This window comes from Atractosteus spatula, chromosome 16, assembly GCF_055471065.1.
Source record: "Atractosteus spatula isolate fAtrSpa1 chromosome 16, fAtrSpa1.hap1, whole genome shotgun sequence".
Lineage (NCBI taxonomy): Eukaryota > Metazoa > Chordata > Actinopteri > Semionotiformes > Lepisosteidae > Atractosteus > Atractosteus spatula.
The window spans coordinates 7,136,841-7,160,406 of record NC_142721.1 but is presented as its reverse complement, the minus strand read 5'-3'; the positions used below and the strand labels follow the sequence as shown (position 1 = coordinate 7,160,406).

Below are 23,566 nucleotides of genomic sequence, written 5' to 3'. Positions count from 1 at the left end.
GGACATTAATGAACACCATTATATTGTACTTTAAATATAAATTATTGAAAAATAGATTTTTTAATTATTTGTTAAAGCCATACTCAGTAAAATGTGATAAATGAAGTGAGCATGCTAAAGAAAAATGGCTAAATGTAGTGATTGCTATGTTGTAAAAATGTATAAAGAGTAGTGTATCAAGACATCCATCAAACAGTGGAAAATGTCTCATGATTTAAACTGGAAAGTATACAGTTATCTTTTTTACATCTAACCAGTTATTATGGATAGATACAGTATAATACATGTACAGTATCCATTTTCAGGGTTTTTCTTCAGGCTATGATTTATTTCACATGGGATGTTTGAGCTATGGACACTGTCTAGAACGCAGACCTACAGTACAGATAAATGAAAGGTCATTTTAAATGAAGGATTTGCCATCTTCTAGCTTCATAAGTACAGGATTTACAAGGCTGTTCATTGTGACAATAAATATTCATTTTTGTGTCCTGGTAGAAATAACCTAATAAGAGTATTATTATTGTTATTCATTATTGTTTTGCTTGCTAAGACAGTTGTACACCTTTCAGAAACACATATTTTCTTATTACAGATGATTAATGGCTTTAATGTGCAAAATGATCTAAGACACATACCTGGACACATGCAAGATGGTTTTTCTTTCTAATCCTTTATTATTCAGCAGCTCCTTGAATAGTTTACTAGCATTCCCAGGAGGAGATCAGTGTCAGATAACCATACTATCACTTTACAAGGCAGAGAGCCAGTGGACTAACCTGCAGAGTGGGGAGCCTTACCTTTACTTAAAATTGTTACTAGCCAACAGCAGTCTTTTTGAGCTACAAGGTCTATGGAGAGGATTAAATTATTGATTTTATTAAAGTCTTTTTTTTGTCTACGAAGTGTGTGACTTCTTCCAGGAACCTGCATGTGAGGACTATTACTCTTGCTCTATTTACTTGTATAATGTGGTAGGAAAATGATTATCTTCTGCAGCTCATACAAAATCCAGTTGGGTTTTAGTCTTTGTCACTACATAGGGATGTTGTGAGGTCTTGTACATTCCTATATTTTTGCAACTGTTACTGTTACTGTTATAATTCCTTCTGCTGATTACTGGATAAACATCTGGGCTTTAAACTACTGTGATAATATTATAAATTGAAAGATGGCATACAAATTGTGTGAGAGAGCTACAGCAAGTATTTTGGTTTCCTTTTTGAAGCCACTGTGTGTGGAAAGGGCTTTACTACGCATCTTTTCTGCAGGATGTTGATTGTACCATTCATAAAAAAACGCTTGTTACACTTATTTATAAGCTGAATTGAGATATTTGATCGATAATTTTTTTTTGTAAGAAATATGGGCTTTGAGGTTGTATTTTTAGAACCTGCTGCTTATAAAGGTGATTCTCAAATTATTGTTTCGGTAGCACAAGAAATAAATCACTGTGGTGTCTATGTAAATAGTACTTCATCCTGGAAATGGAGGTTACTTGTGTTCATGTATTCTGCAGAGAATGGAGCTTCTGTAAGTTTTCTCTTCTCATGCTATTATATAATAAGCATTTCTGGTACTGTATTTAGAGACACTGACTTGCAAACATCTTTACCCAAATGGCTTATGAAAATATAACAGTATCGTACCACAAGCAGTGAAAAGCAAAAAAGTTTCATGTTCCACTTTCAACTTGACATACGCAATTGATTGCAGTTTGTATTGGAATTCCCATCTCTGTTAATTTTGGAGACTCTAGTTGCGAAATAGTTTGATGTGAGAGAAGTACAAATATCTTGTTAAAAAGAGCTGAATAAACTGCAGGGTATGTATTGATGACCCAGAAGTGGGTGGATAGAGGTCTAATGACAGGGGAACGATGGAGGTGGTGAGCTGTACTGTTACACGTTACCAGTCTCATCATTAAAGCCTCTAGGGAATGGACTGTGGGCATGTATTAATTCGTTAACAATACATTTTGTCCATTACTGTACTGTACTTGCTAAACAAGCTCTGGACATAATAACCATGCTTGGGTTTATGTTGTATATAAGGAAAAAAAATATAATCAAACACTTTCTAAAATGTGTCTTCCTTTCTCTAATTACAATTAGAGAGCCAGTTGAATTAAGAGCTTTCTCTGTGCTAGTGTCCAATAACATACGTCTCTATCTTCTGGCTCTAATGAACGCACTACACTGACATTTCAACCACATGAATTTCATTGTTGCTCTAGTTTTCTACCTCATCATGTTATTAATTTTCATAAGTTACTGAATATTTTCTATCCATCCCCCTCTCTCTGTTTTCTGCATCTTCACACCTCTTGCATTTTTAACCTTTTTATGGTTTATTTTCTTTCCCTTCTATACATTATGCCTTTAAAACAGTTTTCTTTGGGCTTCCTAGACCCCTATATTTCACAATTCACTCCCATTTTATGCTCCTACATTATAGCTTTTCCTTTAAAATATATATACACCTGTACAAGGCATTCCCTTTCAGTATGTCACTACTGTTCTCACTTCTTTCTGTTTTTCTCATTATCTTTAGCCTTTATACCCACCAACATCATATTCTTCAGCATCTAGCCCTGATATTTGCTGCATTGCACTATGTCTTCCTTTCCCATGGTTGAAGTGCACCTTACTGTGTAAAAGGATTTTTTAATTAACCTCTCTGCACTCATTGCTGTGATTCATTTCACGTTACTTTGTCTCCTTTCTGCTTCTGATGAGTTTTTTTCCCCTAGTTTTCAGTGATTTAACAGCTGTAGCTAATGGAAGACAAACAGTCCATCCTTGTCTAAGCACTCTCAGTGGTGTGCGTACTGTGTAATTGTTTTAAAACGTTTCTAGTTTATCTGAGCAATTTTTGTCATGTCCTGGATTCTCAGAATCTGACATAATAGATCAGTTCTCATTGTGCACAAACAATACTCAGAAATGTTTACGTAATTTTAGGCCAGCAACAACCAGTTTTTGACTGAAGCAAGACTGGCCTTAGATTATAGTGATGGCTATGAAATAATCAAACATCATTCTCATGTTAACATATCGAAATGTTTTTTAATTAGACTATTATCTACTTCAGCGTATGGTTAAAAAAAAACCATTTTATATGTTTTCTGTGTCTGTATGCTGTCATCTTTTCCAGATGTAACCATCCTCTTCCACAGTGATGTCTGAAATGATTGAGTTGCTCTTTTATATTTTTATGACGACCTGACTTCAAGACAAGTGGTGGGTGGTTAAAAATAAATAAAACGTACTACTGCTGCTATTTTAATGCCAATTTTATAATACAGTGAAACTGGAGGAGTGGGTATTTCGTGTGGAAACCTACACATCATTTAACCCGAGTTCAATTAATTTTGAGTGTTTACGATACATCTTAAAATCCATTTCGTGTATTGTTTTTTTTGGACTGCCACTTTTTAAAATGAAAACAATAACATTAAGAGTGGAACTAAAGATGAGGAAGGAAGCTGATTCCAGAGATTGCTAGTGAAGATTTGTCATTGTTTTTTACGCAGGCTGCAGTCATATAATATAATTGATATTTTAAAAAAAACATTACATGATATTGAAACAGGGAACAAGCATTGTTTGACATAACTGCTTTTTATGCTTGGGGAGGTCTCTACATTCTTTAGAATGTCACAGATTTTTTGTTGGGCACTTGATTAAGTGATTAACATTTCCTGTAATCAGGAAATTTTCCCCCTAATTCATTCATAAGCTGTATTTGGTTTTTGATATGTCATGGCTGGCTGACCTTCTGATTGTAATGTAAAGGTTTCCAGATTTATGATGTAATCGACACTGTGCTAGCTTGACTGGGCTAGGTGTTGTGCTGGACTCGGAAGTTGAAAGTTGTGAGTTCAACTCCTGGGAGGGACACTCAAGCTCTACCCTTGAGTCAGATTGCTCTAGTAAAACACCCAGCTGTATATTATAAATGAATACCAATGTACGTTACTTTGGATAAATTCATCAGTTAATTAGGTAAATGATACAAGTAAGTATACCAATAAATATGCTAACAATCACTAATATTCTTGAAAAAAGATTGACTGTATTCATTAAAATAACACTGGAATTGTGCTATGCTGGAAAGACCGGTTTCACCTTAGTATAATATTTATATTGTTTTATTTAATTTGTTCTTATTTGGTGTTGCTTAATCTGTCAGTATTCTGTCAGTATCTGAATTTCAAACTTTAGAAGCTATTTTATTAGCTTATTATTATTAAGAACCATAAATGCCGAGGTGAAAATATTCTTAATTTGCTGCTGTTGCTTTTTTGCAGGGCTTTGCAGGCCTACAGTATGTAATTTAAGTTTCCTGACATTTTCAGTATTGACAGGATTTTAATTATCATTACTGAGAAGTTTTTTTGTTTATTTGCGTGGACTCTTTAAACAGTGTGCTGTCGAGAGCTGTTGAGGGAGGCAGTGATTATACTTGAGTTTCTGTCTAATGCAGATCTCTCCTAGCATGTGGAAAGGCTGACTTCTGGCTGCTATGAAGACAGTGCCAACATTCAGCCTATCTGAAATGTGTAGGATTGGAATGCTGAACATGAGCATTGTTTCCTATACATTCAACTGGCTTCTTCTCACACTCTCAGTTAACTCTAATTATGTACTGACTGAGGCTGAGAACACTGCTTCTGTATGTCAGCCCACTTCTGTGGAACTGCACTAGTTTTTACAGCAACTTTGGGAATTACCTCTTCGGTCAATTGATGGGATAAATCAACTAAATTAATATTAACCCAGAGGAAAGTTCACTGGCGACATAAGAGAAGTTTGTATGTCTTGTTTTATTTGTTGTTCCAGATTAGAAATATTTTCTTGCTATTGAGTGGCATATTGATATGGTGGTTAGCACTGCTGCCTCACAATTCCTACCTTCAGTTCTATCCCTGGGTGCTTCTTTGTGTGGAGTTTGATTGCTTTGCTTCTGTACTAGTGAGTTTTCCCCTGGTAAACCAATTTCCTCCCTCCTCCCAGACAGGAGGATTTTACTGGCTTTTTAAAAACGGTCCCACGTAGACTTCAAGCCCTGAAAGGGATCTGGAGACAACACCTCAGTCCTGTGCATTGTGATGAGAGGCTCTAGCGTCTGTCTACACTACGTTTGCAAGCCTTGGAGAGATGACGTGCAGTGTCTATCTTTTCCAATTAACAATCTAACAATGGGGTTTCTCTTTGCTTCTCTTTGCCAGGTCCAGTAGAGCTTGAACCAAGCTGAAAACATAAGAAGGTGAGGAAAGGGTGAGTTACTGTACATCCTGTGACAATGGTACAGCTAACCAGTTCATCTGAGACAAACCTAACCTGGATAGAATGCAAATCCAAAAAACACCATGTGAGATGAAATATATAGATTTACTATAGAAGTCCTTTTCCATATCCTTTTAATCCAGTGTGTAATTGCATAAACTCAGAAAATATAGTATTGTACTGTACATACTGTAATTTAATAACGCTATATAGGCAATATATAATTAAACAATGTAATTTCACAAATGCCTGTTCAAGTTGAATTACAAAAAAATATATACAAAAAGACAACATGGTGGCGTAATGGTTAGTATTTCTGTCTCACAATGCGGGGACCCTGGGTTCAATTCCTGGCATGTTATCTGTGTGGGGTTCGTATGTTCTCCCCATGTTCACATGGGATTCCTCTGCGTACTCTGGTTTCCTCCCACTAGCTAAAGAGATTCTGGTAGGCTAATTAGTTAATTAATTCCTGGGGTGCTAATAACAGATGAATGAGAGTGAACTTTTACTTAATCTCACTGCATTGCAGGTTTAAAACAACTTAAAATTTGTTATGGAAAATTCCTTTAGTTAGTTAGCTCTTTCACCACATACAGTACAGACTCACTTTTCATATCAGCTGTGTGTGAATGGTTTTTTTCAGTATCAGAAAAAAGGTGATCTGAGTTTTTACATTTTTAGTGGGCATTTTAGGCTAATAGTTGATTTTACTGCACTGCACTCACTGCCCCATAGTGAATGTGAAAAATACAGTACGTTCTCATCTAAGGGTCTCATCTTGTGTCGTCTCTATTCCATGTAATAATCCAAAGCTGTCACTTTATTGCATTTGAGAACCAAATGTTAAAAATGGAGCTTTACTTTTTTCACTTGTATTTTTGCCTCCCAATAAGAGTTCTGTGCCTAGGCAATAATTTACAAGGGCCTGTAAAACTACTCTAAAATATATTGCCCTATCTTATTAAAATGTATTTTAAACTTTGCTTTGTAACATGAGCACTTAAATTGACCACAGACAATGTAATGTCTCATGTATTGTCTGGAACTACTGTACGTTAAATTTTGTTCACTGCCTCTCTGCAAATATTTAGCCCTATAAACTATGTTGAACTAGTGTGAGTTGGCAACATTGTTTTTTTGCCGAGATGTCTTATTTGTACTTTCTGCCATCACAGATTTGGCTAGTGTGAAACCTTTGTACTTTTGTGCTTGTATGAGCAAAATATTTAGGGTAGTTTGTTTGCTTCAGTCTGTTTTCAGTTTCTGCCAAAGTGAAATGCATCTTGCCAATAGATGGTCAGCAAAATCTCTGGTTTTAATATTTTGTTCTTGGCATTTGGGATATTGTACATTACTTTGTATCTGCTTTCAATTTGATTTATAATTTCAGTGCTCCATAAGATCCTACAAGATATAGGATATAATTAATGAATAGAAAACAAAGGGGGCTTCTTGAGAAATAAATGCAAAAGCTAGATAGCTTATGGATGCAAATGTAATGCTTTTGGCCAGTCCTTTTCTTTTCAAAAGGAGGGCACTCAAAACCATCATGCTCATTTGGTTCTTTAGTAGCTACAGTAGGTAAAGCTAATATTTCAACCAGCTTTTTCCTCAAAAAGCCGAGGATTTGGGCCTCAACCACCATGTTGATGGTCTGGCAGGTACAGTAGTTCTCCGAGGATCCTGTGCATAGCCGTGAACTCTGTGGGATGTGGAGGCAAACAATCCAAAATCACAACCCAGAAGCAAGGTCGATAGGAGAAGCTAGAGATCAGTTAACCAGAAAGAGCTGAGACAAACCGAGAAGACAACCCAAAAGGCGAAATCCAAGATACGAGGTGAAAAGGGAAAAGTTAAGTCCAAAAACCGGGAAATCCAACAAGAAAATAACGCGCGCTAGAAAACACTAAAGGAGGCTTTTCTATAGTGAGCAAGGTGTGGTGCGTGAGGGAACTTTAAATAGCGAAGGGAGAGGAACGTGGTTGGATAATTGGTCAATTGGAGTGAGAATCTGTGGGATCTGGTGCCTGTGAGAATGTGATGGGTTCAGTCAGGAATGAGATCATGAAGCAGTGGGTTTGGGAATGTAATGGCATTTGTGAGGGTGAGTGCGGGGCGTGACAGGGGAGAAGCTAGTTTCAGATATCCAAATATTCAGTGAAAACTGTGTATTCTACTCTCAATTAATAATGAATCCCCCTTAAATTTCCTCTTGTGACAGTGTGTTATTTTCACTACTGAGTGTGAAACAGCTCCCAGGGTTGACTCTGGGATTTTATATGAAAGATATATAAATATATATTTACTGTATATTATTTTAGATTAAATCTCCCTTTAATGTTTTTTGCTATAGGCTGAAGCAAGTTACAGTAGCTTCCTTAATACATTTGTACATGATAATCCTAAAGCTACAATATCCTTTGTGTGGTATGCTGATCAAAACTGAATATCATATTCTGTTTGAAGATTTATTAGAACATTAAAAATGTATTTGTATTCTATGCTTTTTGCTATATACCCAAGCATTATCATAGTAGACCTACATTATCTTAAATCCCTACATTGTACATCCTGCAATCTAGCCACGTATAGTGAATGTCTATACTTCCTATATGGATCTCTTTGCACTTATTTTGGACTTTGCACTTATATGTATACTTGTAAAATTCCTCTTGCCAAGTGCTACCAAATCCACGTCTTTTTCTCATTTCCTAGCTACCTGTTTCTGTTTGCTGTTCCCTGTTTTTTGTGTCATCTGGAAATGTAATTAATTTACTTATTACCCCAGAATTTCCTAAAATGGATACCTGATGCACACCACTGATTACATCTGTTTCATTTCCTGCTTGTTAACCAGTACTTGATATATCCAGTATGCATACTGTACATTATCTTGGATTTGTATTGCTTTTAAGTATTAAGACCTTTTGTGAGGCATATTATCAAACGTTGTATGGAAATATATACTGTATAAAGTACAGTATGTCTACACACTGTTGTCTACAATGCTTGTTGCTTTTCTGAAGAATTCTAGAAAAGGAATTAAACACCACCTTTCCTTTCTAAATGTTGATGGTCTCTTGACATACAGTATCACTATTATATAATTATTCTTCTAATTTAGCTGTTTTTTCAATATCCTTACAGTTAACAGAAATAATATTGATTTATAGTATCCTGGATTGGGTTTCTTCCAAAGCACAGCTGGCGGTCTATGAATACCATCAGGGCCTGGCTATTTATTAGTTTTTAACCATAATTAGTTTTGAAACCCATTAATATGAACCATTAATGTTCATACTGAATTAAGCCTTGTTGTTTGAGCTACTACAGTTTTCAGGAAAAAGTCAAACTAAGGTGAGCAGAAGAATTTTGTTTGTCCTTTTTTTTCCAAGCTCCCAAAATCAAGGTTATTGTGCTTTGAAGTTCAAGGGAAGAAAAATAAGATTTGTTTACCAGTGCTTCAAGAATTTTAGAAATCTGACTGCTTATTTACCACTAAGTGGATTGAATTTTGCTGTAATTTGATAGTGGGTAGCAGACACTTTAATTAAAGCAAAACAGCAGGGTGGAGTGCAGGAAGAAAGATAAAACCTATAGTTTCTTAAAGGACAACTGTAATTTTGCAGTAGACCTACAGTACTCTGACATCACTTCATCCTTTGTTTCATAACACGATAGAAGCTTGATGATTTTCAGCATTTGAAATGTTTTGCTGCAAACACTGGTGAGTAAGTCAAATACATATTAATTATGATTTTTTTTCTGTGTAGCTGGAGTAATTTGCTCTTCCACAGACCTGTCACCTATAAAAGAGAATTATTAATGGATCTACATAATGCAGAATTAATTTGTATAAAAGTCTAAGATTATAATGTAACTGTAACCAGACTTACAGTATAAGTGGAAGACCAGAAAGGTTATCTGGAAAGTATTTGGTTCAGGAGCCTTTCAATTAAAGATTTCACATTACAGTGAATTAATTACCTTCGTTTGATAGCTACTCTGATATGCAGCACAATAGGTGTCTGACCGATTGTGATTTGTAACATAGATGAGAAAAAGGCCACCTAAACAATTGATCATATGCAATCATAATGGATGCACACTTCAAAGCTCACCAAATGAAGTCATATTTAAAACTGGCTTTAGTGGAGAGCTATATCAGTGTGTAGGCTGCAAAGGAACAGGCAGAGGTTTGTGCTGAAAGTAGAAGGAAAAAAATGTTTTGGCTGTTGAGCCCCGACACCTGAAGATAGGGGTGAAGGAGAGAGAGAAATATGAAACAAAGGGGCACGCTGACAGAAGATGTGAGGATGGGTAAGGGAGTGGGAAAGGTGACTACAGAGATGGAAATATGAGAGATTTTCCTGACAGATGGAAATTCCAGAGGAAGTGTGGAAAGCAAAAATGTATAAATCAATTAACAGAATTATTAGGATTTCACTCTATCATTGAGAACTGAGTGAAGGTGTGAACGCTTTTCAGAATAATTTTAGCTTCTGATGATTTTCTGGTTTAGGAGACTTTAAATCCCTGTGAAAGGATAAAGGCCTTGTCAGGTCTGGAATAAAGCAACTACTTTGAACCGTAACAATGAATCTTCTTTGATAATGTTTGATGTTTTTGCGAAAATACTTGTCATTCTTATTAGAACTGAATTGCTTGACAGAAGCACATCAGACTTTTTTTAAATTCCAGATCATACAATTTATACATAAGCAAAATAATTTATTTTATTTACTATTTCTACATATTTTATGAATTATTTGTAATTGTGTTATCTTTAGAAAACTAACCTCTATGATTTAATTGGTGCCATTCATTTTGATCTTTTTAAAATCAAATGTAAACCACTACACCAAGAAAATAATTTAAAGCAGCACTGCACTCAGGAAAAACACACACAATTTCAAAAGGAAAAAATATATATATGTGAAAATAGTTTTCTGAGTATTATTTTTAAAACCATTTTTGCCCACCATAGATTTTGGCAACATTTGCAGAACATTAAATCAACAAAGTCAAGACACTGGTTTCAAAAGATAAGTGCAGCCAAGTGTAATGGCCTTCAGTAATCCATAAGCACTATTCTTACTCCACAACGGTATGTGGAAAATAATTTTGCTGTTGGGTTTGCTTAAAGAAAAGATGATTTGCATTTTTATATGGTTATAAGCTTTTTGAGTGCTATTGCAAATCCAGATGTTTGTATTGTGTTAAGGCAAAGCAGATGGCATTTATGTGCTGTACTATACAGTATACTGTAATTTGCCCTCATAAAAGTAATTTTATGATACTGGTAGATTTCCATTTGTTCAGACTTCTTACATGCAGTTTTTTTAATTTCATTTAGCTATACACAGCACAGTCAACACTGCTGAAACAGTAAAGCATAACCTAAAACACCAAGCAGATCTCCACTTACAGTACTTCTGTAGGTTTGTCTTCTATAGGTAACACGTGAAAAATTAAAATAGTACATAAAACCAATTGTAGTCAGAAGGAAGAAAATTATGACTGACAATATTGTAAATGTAAAGTGTGTGGACGTCTATCTATCACAATGGAAGAGAGATTAGTGTGGACAAATATATTTTGTGATATGTGTAAACAGAGGTGTACAAAAACAATGACAGATGACGGTTTGAATTTACTGAAGCAAAAAGAGATTGCAACAGTAAATTCCAAGAGTGCTTTATGTGAAATAGGAACAATAAAATGCTAGAAGTTTTCTTGCACTATACAGTATATTCATTCACTATACATTTTGCCAGATGAAGAATATAATTAACCATACAAAACTGAATACAGTATACAGGACATTCATTCTGCTGTGATACAAATGGCTGATCAATCAATCAGGAATGTGCATCACACCATGTGCTAGAAACAATGCTAAAATAAATGTCATGACCTCTTATACACACGTTTTGTCATTTGTGGATATCCCTATAAAGCATTGTGCATGCTATTAGAACATCCTGCATCACAGTTATGAAGGTATATAAGCTTACTGTATATGCAGCAATATTCCAATAAATTGTGACCAAAATGGTAACAAATGGTATCTAAATGTATTCCCCCAATAAAATGTACAATCCATACTGAATAATAAGTTACAGTACAGTACAAGTGTTTTACTATTTTGCGAATGTGCTGTAATTGTCTTGCCTGGTTCTTGCACTATACATTCATTCGCTCTATATACTGTATATTTGCCAAATGAAAAGGTATTCCAAAAAAGAACACAAAAAGTTTTATATCCCTATGTTGTTGATTGAAAAGTTAGTTATTATGCTCCTCTATGCTAATTGAATATTTTACTGTAAATAGTAATAATTTAGCTTCACCACTGCAGGGAATCATTAGCTAAATGGATGAGAATAAGTCACATCCCAAATGCTTTGGAGGTTTTAAAATGAGATAATCTAAATGGGACTCATCAATAAAGAATGTAGAATAAAGTCCCAGGCACTTAAGAGTGTTAAGCCTTTTTTCAAAGTGTACAGTCATTGAATGGCAGTTGTCCAAGAAATTAGAAGATAAGAAATAACATTACATTGACTTGTTAGACACTTGCTGTAACTATTTTAGAAAGGCTTATTAATAATTGAATTGGAAGAAAAAAACAAGAATAGACCTTCCTGACACACCTCATTTGTGGAAGATGTTCAGTATATCTCATGTGGGGAATCCTCAGCATTTTGTATTATTAGAAGTAATTTAAAAAAAAAGGCTTGCATTTTAAATAGCGGCTGTACAGGGTGATACAGTACTGTGTATTTATTCATCTGCCCACTATATAGGGTTATAATATTTGAAAACGAATTAATTAGTAGGATAATAAGTATTTAAATTACCCTTAAACATTGAAAAATCCCTATTTCAAACCATGCTGTATATGTAGGACTCTCTGTATGTCTGTTCACATTTCTTAAGTGTACAGTGAAATTCTGTAACACACCATCTGATCAACATTTGTCTCAGTATACTGTAGGCTGCTATTAAAAGAATGGTAAAGTCTTAAAGAGAATTCATCAACAGCTGTGTCTGAGCCTTTTCCGTTCCCAGGGAATGTGTTTTGATAAGTGGTTAGCCTGGCAGTTCCAGTGCTTGTGCACCCTGGCATTTTCTGCGGAATGTTGAACTAGTTGCAAAATTGTGTTCTCACCTGATCTGTCACAGATTTCAAATTCGTTAAGAAAGCTTCTTTGCACACTGGCAATGTTATCTGCACTGTGATGATACACTGATTTAATGATGACATCAAACAACAGGATCCTCTCAATCTTGGGCTGCACATGGCAGTCCAATGGGAATATATTAATTGTACCCCATTGCTGGGGTTAATTTTTACAAACAGCCAATAGCTGCCATGCTGTCTGCTTAATTATTTTTCCGATGAATTCCCTTGGTTTTCCATTAGTTACCTGACATTTTGAACTAATTGACAGGTTAGTAATTTGTGTTAATCCTCTAATAAATTTCACAATACCTCAGATATGATGTTTAGAAAAGACTTTTACATTTATTTTTATTTTCACATTATTCTTATTTTTTGTTGCCACATATCAGTTGCCTCAACCTCCTCATGAACCTGAAGATTGAAAGTCCTTATCAATCACTTCTTCTGAAAAACACCCTCATCAGGGCAAGTTTTATGGTATAGAACAAAAAGAGTAAATCGGCATTTTAGAAGTCATTCATCTTATATGACTCTTTATTAATTTCTGTTGTTTTTATAAGGGTTTTGTGTGAAAAGCAGTGGCATGTGTTGTTTTAGTGACCCTTAAATTAGGTGAATTTGCTTCATACACTGTGTAGTCACAGTAAATACTATAGGGGTGTGGTTGTGCTCTTCAATCTATAGTGTCTCAAACTGCAGCATGTGGTGTGTCCCCACTATCAGTACAGCATGCTGCAATCACCTTGTAGATGATAACATTTTAAGGCACATCATTATAGCATATTAATCTGGCTAGATATGTTGAAGGCTCCTTTTGTCCACTTACTGTAAGCAGGATGATCATAGTGTTTGTGTACAAAAAAAGCCTAAAAAATAAATTCAATTAATTTGAGAAAGTGTTTTTAAAAACATTTGGGCTTTTTTATAATGGGTAGATGATGTAAGCTTTTAAAATAAAAAAATATGATGCCAAATTTCCCATCTACATAAACATACAAAAACAATCCTGGGTAGTTTGCAAAAGATGTTGTACAAAGGACCTAGAAATCTGCAGACTCAGAAAGTCTTGGTTTGTCCCAGGCCCAAAGGAAATTCCTTTGAAGACATATTTGAGGAGGTCTGAGTTAATGTTTTTGAAAAGCTAGACACAATGTTTGAAAGCATTAGAGTGGCCATTAGTGGATTCCTTGTTTAAATTTTTATGCTTTTAATAACTTGTATGTATCACAGGACAGCACAACTCTGTATATTGCCATTTTGGTTTGCAATCTGTTGTCAGCATTCATAAGCTGTGGTAAGGCCTATCCTAAACACCTCATAACATTTACTGGTTGTTCTTGTCTGGATTACGATAAGGCAGCACAGTTCCAGTAAAATCATGTATATTCTATTACTGTTCTTATAAAGGCTACACAAGATATTTTGATATCAAATATTTATTACAAGTAGTAAATCATGTACCATATAATTATCTTTATTGTCTAATAAGTGTGCCTAACAATAATTATTGTGTCCCTTTTATATATTATGTGATGTTATATTTGTGTGTGAATGTTTTTGGTCTATTAATTATTTCTTAGTTCTTATAAAAATCACAATTAGTTGTTCAGAAGAACAGTGAAGAGACTTTATTTTAATAACTTTTGTATTATAAAATGCCTGTGGCAGGAATTTGTAGTATACTGTATATTTTCTGTTTAATTAATATATTGTATATTAAAACTGGCATCCTGTGTTATAGCTGAGGTGCTAAAATAACCTCCTCTTACTCTTGTCACAGGACTTTTGAAAACATTTTTTAAAAGTAGTTAAATATCTCCTTAAAAATATTAATGCTGAAACACTTCAGTGATCACATGAACTCAAATTCTTCTTTTTTGTGTCTTTGAGTTGTAACATTAAATCCTAAATTTAAATCTGTTGTATGTTAAAGAAATAAAGAATGTATGCTAACTACAATCACACAAGAAAAATGATTGTGGCAGGGAAAGTTTATGCACAGAATTAGTCAGCTTGGATATACAAAACACCTTTTGGACTTGTGCTGTGTGTGCATCAATAGTTTCTAATAATGCCACTGCCATTGATAGTATCAATCTTTTCAGTTCTAGGTACTATGTTAAAGTGGTCTACACACAGAAAGCATGGCAGCTTCTCACAGCAGCAGTCGTATTAATTCTCTTTCATCACCAACTCAGAGGTAAGTAGTAATGCACTTCACTTTTACCAGCAGACTGCATGCATGCAAAAAATTTTCTCTGATAATAACTGAACAGCATTAAAAATTGACTTCCATCTTGCTAAAATGATGCATAACACACATCCATGGAAGTGGTTGTGACAGTCAGTGAAGCCAGTCAGGAATTTATATTCAAAATATATACATAGGTTTTAAGAGCTGGTTTAACAGCATTGCACAAATAAATTAATGAATGAGAAAAGGATGTTTTTGTGTATACAAGGTTGAAATGATTAAGAATAATTTTTTTGAAGATGATTTGGACAAAGATCTTTTTCCAGCTGTTTAGATTTAGTAAAATGTCCTTTCGGTTGTCAGTTACCGTACCTGTATGTACATTAATGGCTATGTGAATACTACTTGCTTTGTCCATTTCACATCATGACCCTAAAAGGTGTGACCATGATAGACAAGTACTGTCCGTCATGTACTATATATGTATCTGTTTCACTAGTAAAAGTTAGTAAGACAGCTGTTCTGTGCTGTTGGTGCTGATGATGATGTTGGTAGTGGTAATGAAAAAACAGCTGTCTGTATCTAGAAAGAACAGAAACTGTAGCAGTAATATTTGATTTAGTCTACACATACTAAATCTGAGTCATTAGCCGCCAAACCCAAATGATCTGGCAAATGATCTGACCAAGAGGCAACATGTAAATATTAAAAAGTAAAGGTCCCAGAACAGAACCCTGTGGAACATCCCAAGTAAGTGCAACAAACTCTTCATTGTCAAATAGGAGCCAAACCAATGAAAGAACATTAGTGATCTATAGATAATTTCGCATGTAATTAAAAAATGTGCTCTGATTGAAAATAACAAAAGCTGCCCTTCAGTCCTGAATGAGAAGACCATTAGAAGAGGAAAATTGCTGGCTACTACTTTCTAGTAAAGAAAACTGTAATAAAATAGTTGTCTTAATAATGTACAACAATGTTCCAATTATGTTGCAGGTGGTTATCTGTTTAATGGTTTGTTTTTTGCACTTTCATTGTAGGTAGAAGGACAAAACATACTGTATATTTGAAGGACTATACACTTATCCACTGTATATGTCATTCCAGTGAAAGCCATCCTAAATCTTAATGTGGTTTTCACTTTAATCTAGGATTCTATAAATTATGGATCTTTTCTCTTCTTTTATGTCGTACATACCTAGCTCACAACATTAGGAAAGAACATTAGAAATTGCCCTTTTCTTTCTTGCCTTGTCATCTTTTCATGGCCTACTGCAGGACCTTCTCTCTCCAATGAGTAAGTACCAACATTAAGGGAGTAAAACCACAGAGGCAATTACAGAAGCTAAGAAAGGATTTTAAGATGAAGCCAGAGAATAAAATAAAGAAAAAAGCAAGACAGACACTGATTCATATGTGGTAGACCTGTTGGGTCTTCACAAGGGATAAAAGAACATCTGGACATCAGATGTTTTTCTGCTTCCAAGTGTGAGATCTAAAACTGAAACTTCTTGTGTTGACATTTTTAACATTCAAACTGAAGTTGTTACCTTTGGGAAAACATAATGTTTTTGCTAAAAGAACATTCTGCTCCATACTGTACGTTTCTGCATATAAGAAGTTAAACGGCTTCATACAGTATATCACAACTTTGCAACTATCACAGTTTTAAACTTTGTGACATTCTATCATCATTGAACTTGTTAATTAATAACAAAAACCCCTGTTCTATTTGTGATAGTGAGAATAATATGGTACTTCTTGGAATGGTTCAAAACAGAGATTATTAACAGGTTTTACATTGAAGCTGTCTTTATTTCCTATGATTTACATTACTTCAGTTAATCAAAATATGTAAGACGTGATAAAATAAGAAATATGAACACAAATACACAAACCAGAAATTTTGTATCGTTCAGAAACAGTAGTTAATAGTGTGTGTGTTACGTCCCAGTGTGTGTTCTGTGTGTGTTTTTCTGTTATGTCCACACTGCGGACCCTTGATTGTTCTCCCTTCCCCATTGGCCCACCATTACACCACACTCTCAGTATGACATCATCATCAATCAGCCTCTCAGCCAATCAGAGTGCATCTTATTCAGTATATAACCTGGAGGTTTTCAGCAAGGAGGGGCCTTTCGTTTGACTTCGGTCCCGTTTGGTTATCGCTTCGCTTCTGGTTATTGCTTCGGCTTCGTTTGTTGGTTTGTTTTGCTTTGTGTGTGTGTATTTTCGTATAGCTTCGGCTTTGTTGTTTTGTTGGTTTTTTGTTAGATTCTTTGTACTTTCGTTTGTTAATGTGTTCATCCTTGTTTTGTCATTACCTTGCCCCAGTGTTACATGTTCAACTTTTGTGTTCTTTTGTACCCTGCTCCTGTTTATTACTCTTGTTTTCCCTTATTTGTCTTCCTGGTTCACTTGTGTTTTTGTGTGAACTTTTGTATATAAGGTTAGTTTAGGTTGTTGGGTACACTTACACACTTAGTTGATTTTGTATTAGTACACTAGTTTAGTACGGGTGAGTGCCATTTGTCCTGTATGGTTTTGGGTAGTCAGTGCAGGTCAGCTAGGGTGTTGAAGACGCCGAAGACCGTGTGTTTCGGGTTTTCTTTTGTAGTCAGATTAGCTTTCCCTCACTGTCCTAGCCAGCTCCATTTTTGTTTGTTATTTTCTTTCCTTTGGCACCGCTCTAGTTCCTTACCCTTGTTATCACGCTTCCTAGTCCTTCACCAAAACCCCCCCTGCTTCCAAAAGAATTATCCTAAATGTTACACCCCTTTTCCCCTAGACACTTGGGGTCGTAACAGTGTGTCATCCATTTGTTAAATGAAAAAAATGTTTTGATGGTACTGTAATTCTCTATGTTTATAGCACTCTTTATTTTTTAGTTACGAATAAATAAATAGGTTATTAACCTATAAGAAATAGGTTAACACTTAAGCTCAGAGGTTCCAAATCACATCATGAATATATTACAACCAAGCTATTTATTATGCAGTAGTATTATTTCTAAGATCAATATGACTTTTGTTAATAAACATGCATATCATCATTAGCAGAGGTCAGTTATTGACACTCAGCCAATGCTCTGTTAATACTGTATACTATGGCCTATAAAGAATTCATATATGTAATTTAAAGGCTCTAATACAGTGCTGTCCAGTCCTAGTCTCAAGAGACTCAGGGTGTCTGCTGGTTTCTTTCCAACTCAGCTCTTAACAAAAGCTAAGTCAGGTAGCTGCTGTCTTAAGTGGACCGATTTAATACCTTCATCCAGCTCTTCAGGTGCAACAGCTTTAAATACAGTAGACCTAAAACACTTGAAGACACAGCCCTCCAGCACCAAGATTGGACGACCTTGCTCTAATTTGCTAATTTGTCTATGCCTGCTGTCTTATCAAGTGATATCACTAAAATGTAGACATGTACACATTATCTACATAATATATTATATTATGTATATTATACAGTATACTGTACATAATATATAATAATATGTCCGATCTCCTGATCTGAACAGTACTGTAAATACAATGGATTTACCGACTTCAGCTTTCTTCATAATTACTAGAAGAACGTCCTTCAATTTTGTTTTTTTACTTTTCATTTTTTGCAAGGTTCAATATTAGGTATATGGAAACATTGGATTCTTTTTGGAATAGTACTCTGAAAATACTGTTAAATGAATGTTGATTAATTAATTATTCTATCTCAGTAATGGCTCAGCAGTACATCACCAGAGCACTTTAATCCTTAGTCCAAAACCTACACCCATCTGAATTTCCATTAGAAGGTATTAGCCTCACTTCTTTTCCAGGAATCCAAAAGCATTATTTAATAGTGGTTCTTAAAGTAATATGCTTTTTCTTTTGAGATATTTAATTCATCCAGTCATTAGACGAGCCCACACTCTCTTTTTCTCATTGTATCACTTATCTTCAGACACCCAGATACTGTGGGTGTGTTCACTATTATGTGAACTGTACTGTAGGTGCCATCAGGCATAAATAATACTATTTATATTATATTAAGGTATCCAAAAAAGTAGACAGAAATTAATAGGAAAAAAGGTTAAAAGGAATATTTACTAGGAAAGTTATTCAATAATTATAATGGTAGTAAGTACTGTAACTACATTGTGAGACTTCCTAGAAGAGTCTGAATTTTGGTTTGGTTTTTTATGTATGATTATGACCTTAATTTGTTACAATGCTGTAATTTTATGTAATAGCTGACATTCCTGTGATAAACATGCACTGGATCACAGCTATTTTCAGACAGCTGTGCATTTTCATTTGAATCACTTTTATGAGAATCATTTTTACCATTAATTAAATTAGACTCATTATTTTAGTGCAGAGTATTTATATGCCTGATTATTGCATAGACTTGATTCTGGTCCTTTTAACTTCTACAGAGGGACAGTCTTCATAACTGCCTTCACTCAAATTGCTAGAGACACATGATATGTTACTTTAAATGTTACAATGGCTCAAACATTTTAGAAACTGTCACAGTTATATTTGTCTTCTAGTCATAAAGAATTTCACAATGATAAATGGGACAGTAAATGCTGTTATGACAGAGTGTTTCATTGAATCAGATTGGAGACTTATCAAATTAATTCTACTGTCAACACTGTGTTAATTGCTAATAACCTGAAGAATAAATTAAACCAATTGAAATTAAGAAAACTAAGAAAATAATTGCTGTAATTCAAATATTTAAAAAGACCTAATATTAAAGTTAGAAAACACTGCAGGCTTCAAGGACTTATCAATACAGAACATAGGTATTTTTTACATACAGTATACTGTAGTTTAAATGTACAAGTGGATGATAAATCATGATAATGTTAATGATGTTGATATTTTTAATATATATAACATGTTTTTTTTATTTATATATGGTTATACTGCATACAACCATCTCCTGCCTTGAACTTATTGATGTGGTTTTGCTATTGTACTGTATTCATTTCCCAAATCCATCAGTTTTTGCCTTTACAATTCAAGTATCAGGGGAGTTGGAGCCAATTGAGGCAAAAAATGTCGGCAAAGCATACCCCCTGGACAGGGAGCCAGTCCATTGTGGGGCATGCGCAGATACAAACACGCACACACTCAGGGCCAATTTTCCCAGAAGTAAGTTCACCTTCCAATAGGTCGTTGGACTGGAACACCTGGAGAAAACCCATACGGACACCAAGAGAAAATACAAACTCCACGCAGATCACACCCCAGGTCCGACATTGAACTTAGGGTCCCAGCATTGCGAGGCAGCAATGGAAACCACTGAACCACCAGGATACCACACATTTGTCGTATAATGATCTATTTTAAAGAACTATTGAAATACCTAATACAAAACATAAAATGCTCTAAGTACTCCTACATCCTAAAGGTGTTGAGATTAAGGTCCCATTACAATGCTGTTTTAACAAGTGCAGAAGAGTTAATTAAAGTGACTGCACAATAATGCAGGTCTTCTTATCACTCCTTTCATTGGATCATTGCTTCAGATTGCTGTAAAAGGCATTCAAGTTCAATTAATGGCAAATATATTAGTGTCAGAATCTTGCTGAGATAAGCAGCAGAATATAAAACACTATATTTACCTCTTTCCTTAAACAAGACTTACTGAGTTATAAAAAATCAATTTTTCACATTGGTCTTTTTTTGCTGCTTGTCTGTTTATAGTAAATGAAATGGGCGCTTTGGCTTTTAACCAGATAAAAGACGTCAGCTCAACCTTATAAAAAGTAGACATTTCAAATTAAATTGATCTAAAGGCTTATGTTTAACAAAGGCTAGTATGATGAATACATTTGCTTAAACCTAAAAAAACAAGGAATTCTTTCTTAAGGTAAATAAAGGTTAATTTTATTAAGCTTCTTCTTCTCTTTCTCTAAGGATTGATGTTTTTCCATCCATTTGTACATTTTTTTACCGCTTAATCCAGTTCAGGGTCCCAGGAGAGCCAGATCTTGGCAAGCAATGGGCACAAGGTGGGGTACACCCTGGATGGGGCACCAGTTCACTGCAGGACCCGCTGACCCACACACTTAGACTAGAGCCCGTTTTCCCAGAACCCAATTAACCTACCAGTGTCTTTGGACTGTGGAAGGACACCAGAACTCCCAGGAAAAACCTGCATGAGCACAGGGAGAACATATAAACTCTACACAGAGAGCCCCCCAGATCCAGAACTGGACCCAGGGCCCCAGCACTGTAAGGCAGCTATGCTAGCCAGTGCGCTAGTGTGCTGCTCCTGATGTTCTTTAAGAATGTCAAATACAAATGTATGAAATTCACAGAGAACTCAAAGGAGTATATTTTATTAATCTAAGAGGGGACTGATGTAATACCCTTTACAATTATGTGTAGACAACAATCCCTTTCACATGTTTGATCAGTTATTGATTGTTTTCTAAGGTTTACTCTGAGAGGCGTTTTAATTTTTTTCTGCTTCCTACAGTGTACTTGCTTTTACTGAAGAAGAATTCCCACTGTGTGTAACATTTACTACATGTACACTATCATCTGTAGCTAAGTTGGGGTTTTTTTCTGAAAAAGAAGCACAAGGAATTGATCCATGTGGTGCATTTTCAGGTGTATTTATCTTGTCTGCTGTTAGAAGAAACTGCAGTAAGAGAGGAAACCTTTTCATTCTGTTTCTGAAATGCAGGAGTGTTACTGCATTTTTTAAGACTGAGTAAGTCCTGTAGGGATTTCAGTTTTACTTCTGGTTGTTGTGTGACAGTAAACAAATTTACATTCATGAGGAAATGCAAATTTATCACTAAATATAAATAACTATTAACATTCCTAGCGCACACAGCAGGCATTCTGCATGAGTAATGACAGGTGGTCACTCTGCATGTGTCCTCATAGACTTTTCAGCAGTTTCATGTCTGTAAACTATCAGGGATTTCATGCTCAGTGGATGTTTCCTGCATCACAGTAAAACTATACTGGCATTTATATTTTGAATTCTTGTTTTGAAGGATGTTTTGGAGATGTTGTAAACAGATTGTACAGTATTCTTTCAAATACAATATGATTTTCCCAATGTGCCTTTACCTGTGATTTCTTTATGTTTCTACAGTAGTGTATGATGAAAATTTACATCCTAGTCTAAAAGAGTGTTTTGGTGGTATGGGTCTACAAAAGCAAAATTTTCCACAATTCCTATATTTCATCTTAATTTTGATTTTAATAATCCCATCCCTCTTAAGTATATTGACATTGAAAATGCCAGTTCTTTCTAGGTAGTCTACACCGCTGTGCTAAATCCCTTTAAAATATATGTTACATACTGTAGGCTATATGCTCTTTCAGTTTACGCAAAGACTACACTTGAGTTTTCTACTTTTAAAACAAAGATTGTTATTCCTATTAAGAATTTTGGCAACCCAGTGCCTATTCCAGAAGAATGTGGCACAAAGCAGGACTACACCCATGACAGGACATCAGTCTATAGCAGGACACACACACAAATACAGGGATTATTTCAAAATACCAATTAATCTAGATAGCGCATTTTTGCCAATCAAATCTAGCTGACTAATGTTGAGGTTATTCCTTGTTTTTAACATAATTCACTCCTCTCTACACAATGATAAAGCTGCGAAAATATATATATTTTTAATTACATAACACAGAGCTACTGTATCCAGAACTTATATATTATAAAACAATATGGCTAACATTTCAACAGAAGTTCACTGTAGTTTACATCAGACGTGAAAGTTTACTTAGTATTCTTTTGGGAATTGTGAAGAAGGTGTTTATTGTATTCACAAGACATGCAAAAATGACTTTTGCATCTGTATTGCATGAAACAGGGAAAGTTGTTTAAATAGACTGGTTTAGTCAGTGTGTTGGCTCATTCCACATCACAACAGAGATCTGGTTCTCTGTTATTGTGTCAGATTGCTTTAATATGCTGCTGGCATATCAACAGCTAGGAAAAAGGGTTTGTTACATTAAAGCAATGACAACTTTCAAAGCCTGATTTTTAAGTGGTAGCGTATGGTGTATAACTCATTTCTATTAACTGTTAAAGGGCATTTAAGATAAGTGCAGCTGCTGAAAGTCAAAATTTTAATTACAAAAATGTATCAGTTATTGCAATGTACTTCCTTCCCTCTGGAGATAAACCTACTGTGTGATACTCTTTTGGTGGAAAAATGAACAAATAAGTGGAAAAGTGGTCTATCTCTGATAATTATGTGTATGCAATCACACACACAGTCATTAATGTAACATAGGGGACACTGCCACCTGCTGGATAACAAATTCTACATTGCAGTCATGTTACAGTATTTGACCTCACAATTTGGAAACTTTCATAGAGTAAAATACTGTACTGTATGTCACTGTTACTCATATAATGAAGTGTTTTTTCCACATTAACTCAATCCACTGCTTTATAATTAAAACCCATCTGTTGTAGCTCTTGAATAAAATGCATTTCCTTAATAGAATCAATAATCATGTAAATTTTCTATTAAAACGGTTATACTATTAATATACACTATATGAGTGCTATTAATATATTTGAGTGGATTCATTTAATATATACATTTACAAATACTATTTACAACTAAGAAAACATGACATGTTCTGAATGAGTGAACATACAGTATGAAAACTATTTTAAATTCCTAGGAAATTTAAAATTATTTTTTAAAATACGTTTTTTTTTTTGTAATTGCTATTGCTTAGATCTTCAGAACCTTTTAAAACAAGAAATTCCTGGTGCCTGTTTTGCATGGTTACATCATTACCTTTACAAATTACCCTAACTTGGCTTGTTACCAGTGAAAGTCATTAAATGGAATGAGCCCTGGCTGGAGAATGTGCAACAAATGATAGGCAATTAAGA

General features: G+C 34.8%; 1 protein-coding gene across 1 annotated transcript in view; it reads left to right on the top strand.

Moving 5' to 3' along the window:
* The window catches only part of insc (INSC spindle orientation adaptor protein), a 65,536-nt gene that overhangs the window by 8,646 nt on the left and 33,324 nt on the right, over positions 1-23,566 (top strand). The window contains exons 2-3 of the mRNA XM_088935088.1: positions 5,234-5,282; positions 14,589-14,683. Of these exons, the coding sequence (XP_088791214.1) occupies positions 14,628-14,683 (56 nt within the window). The 5' untranslated portion in view covers positions 5,234-5,282; positions 14,589-14,627. The remainder of the gene's footprint in view (positions 1-5,233; positions 5,283-14,588; positions 14,684-23,566) is intronic.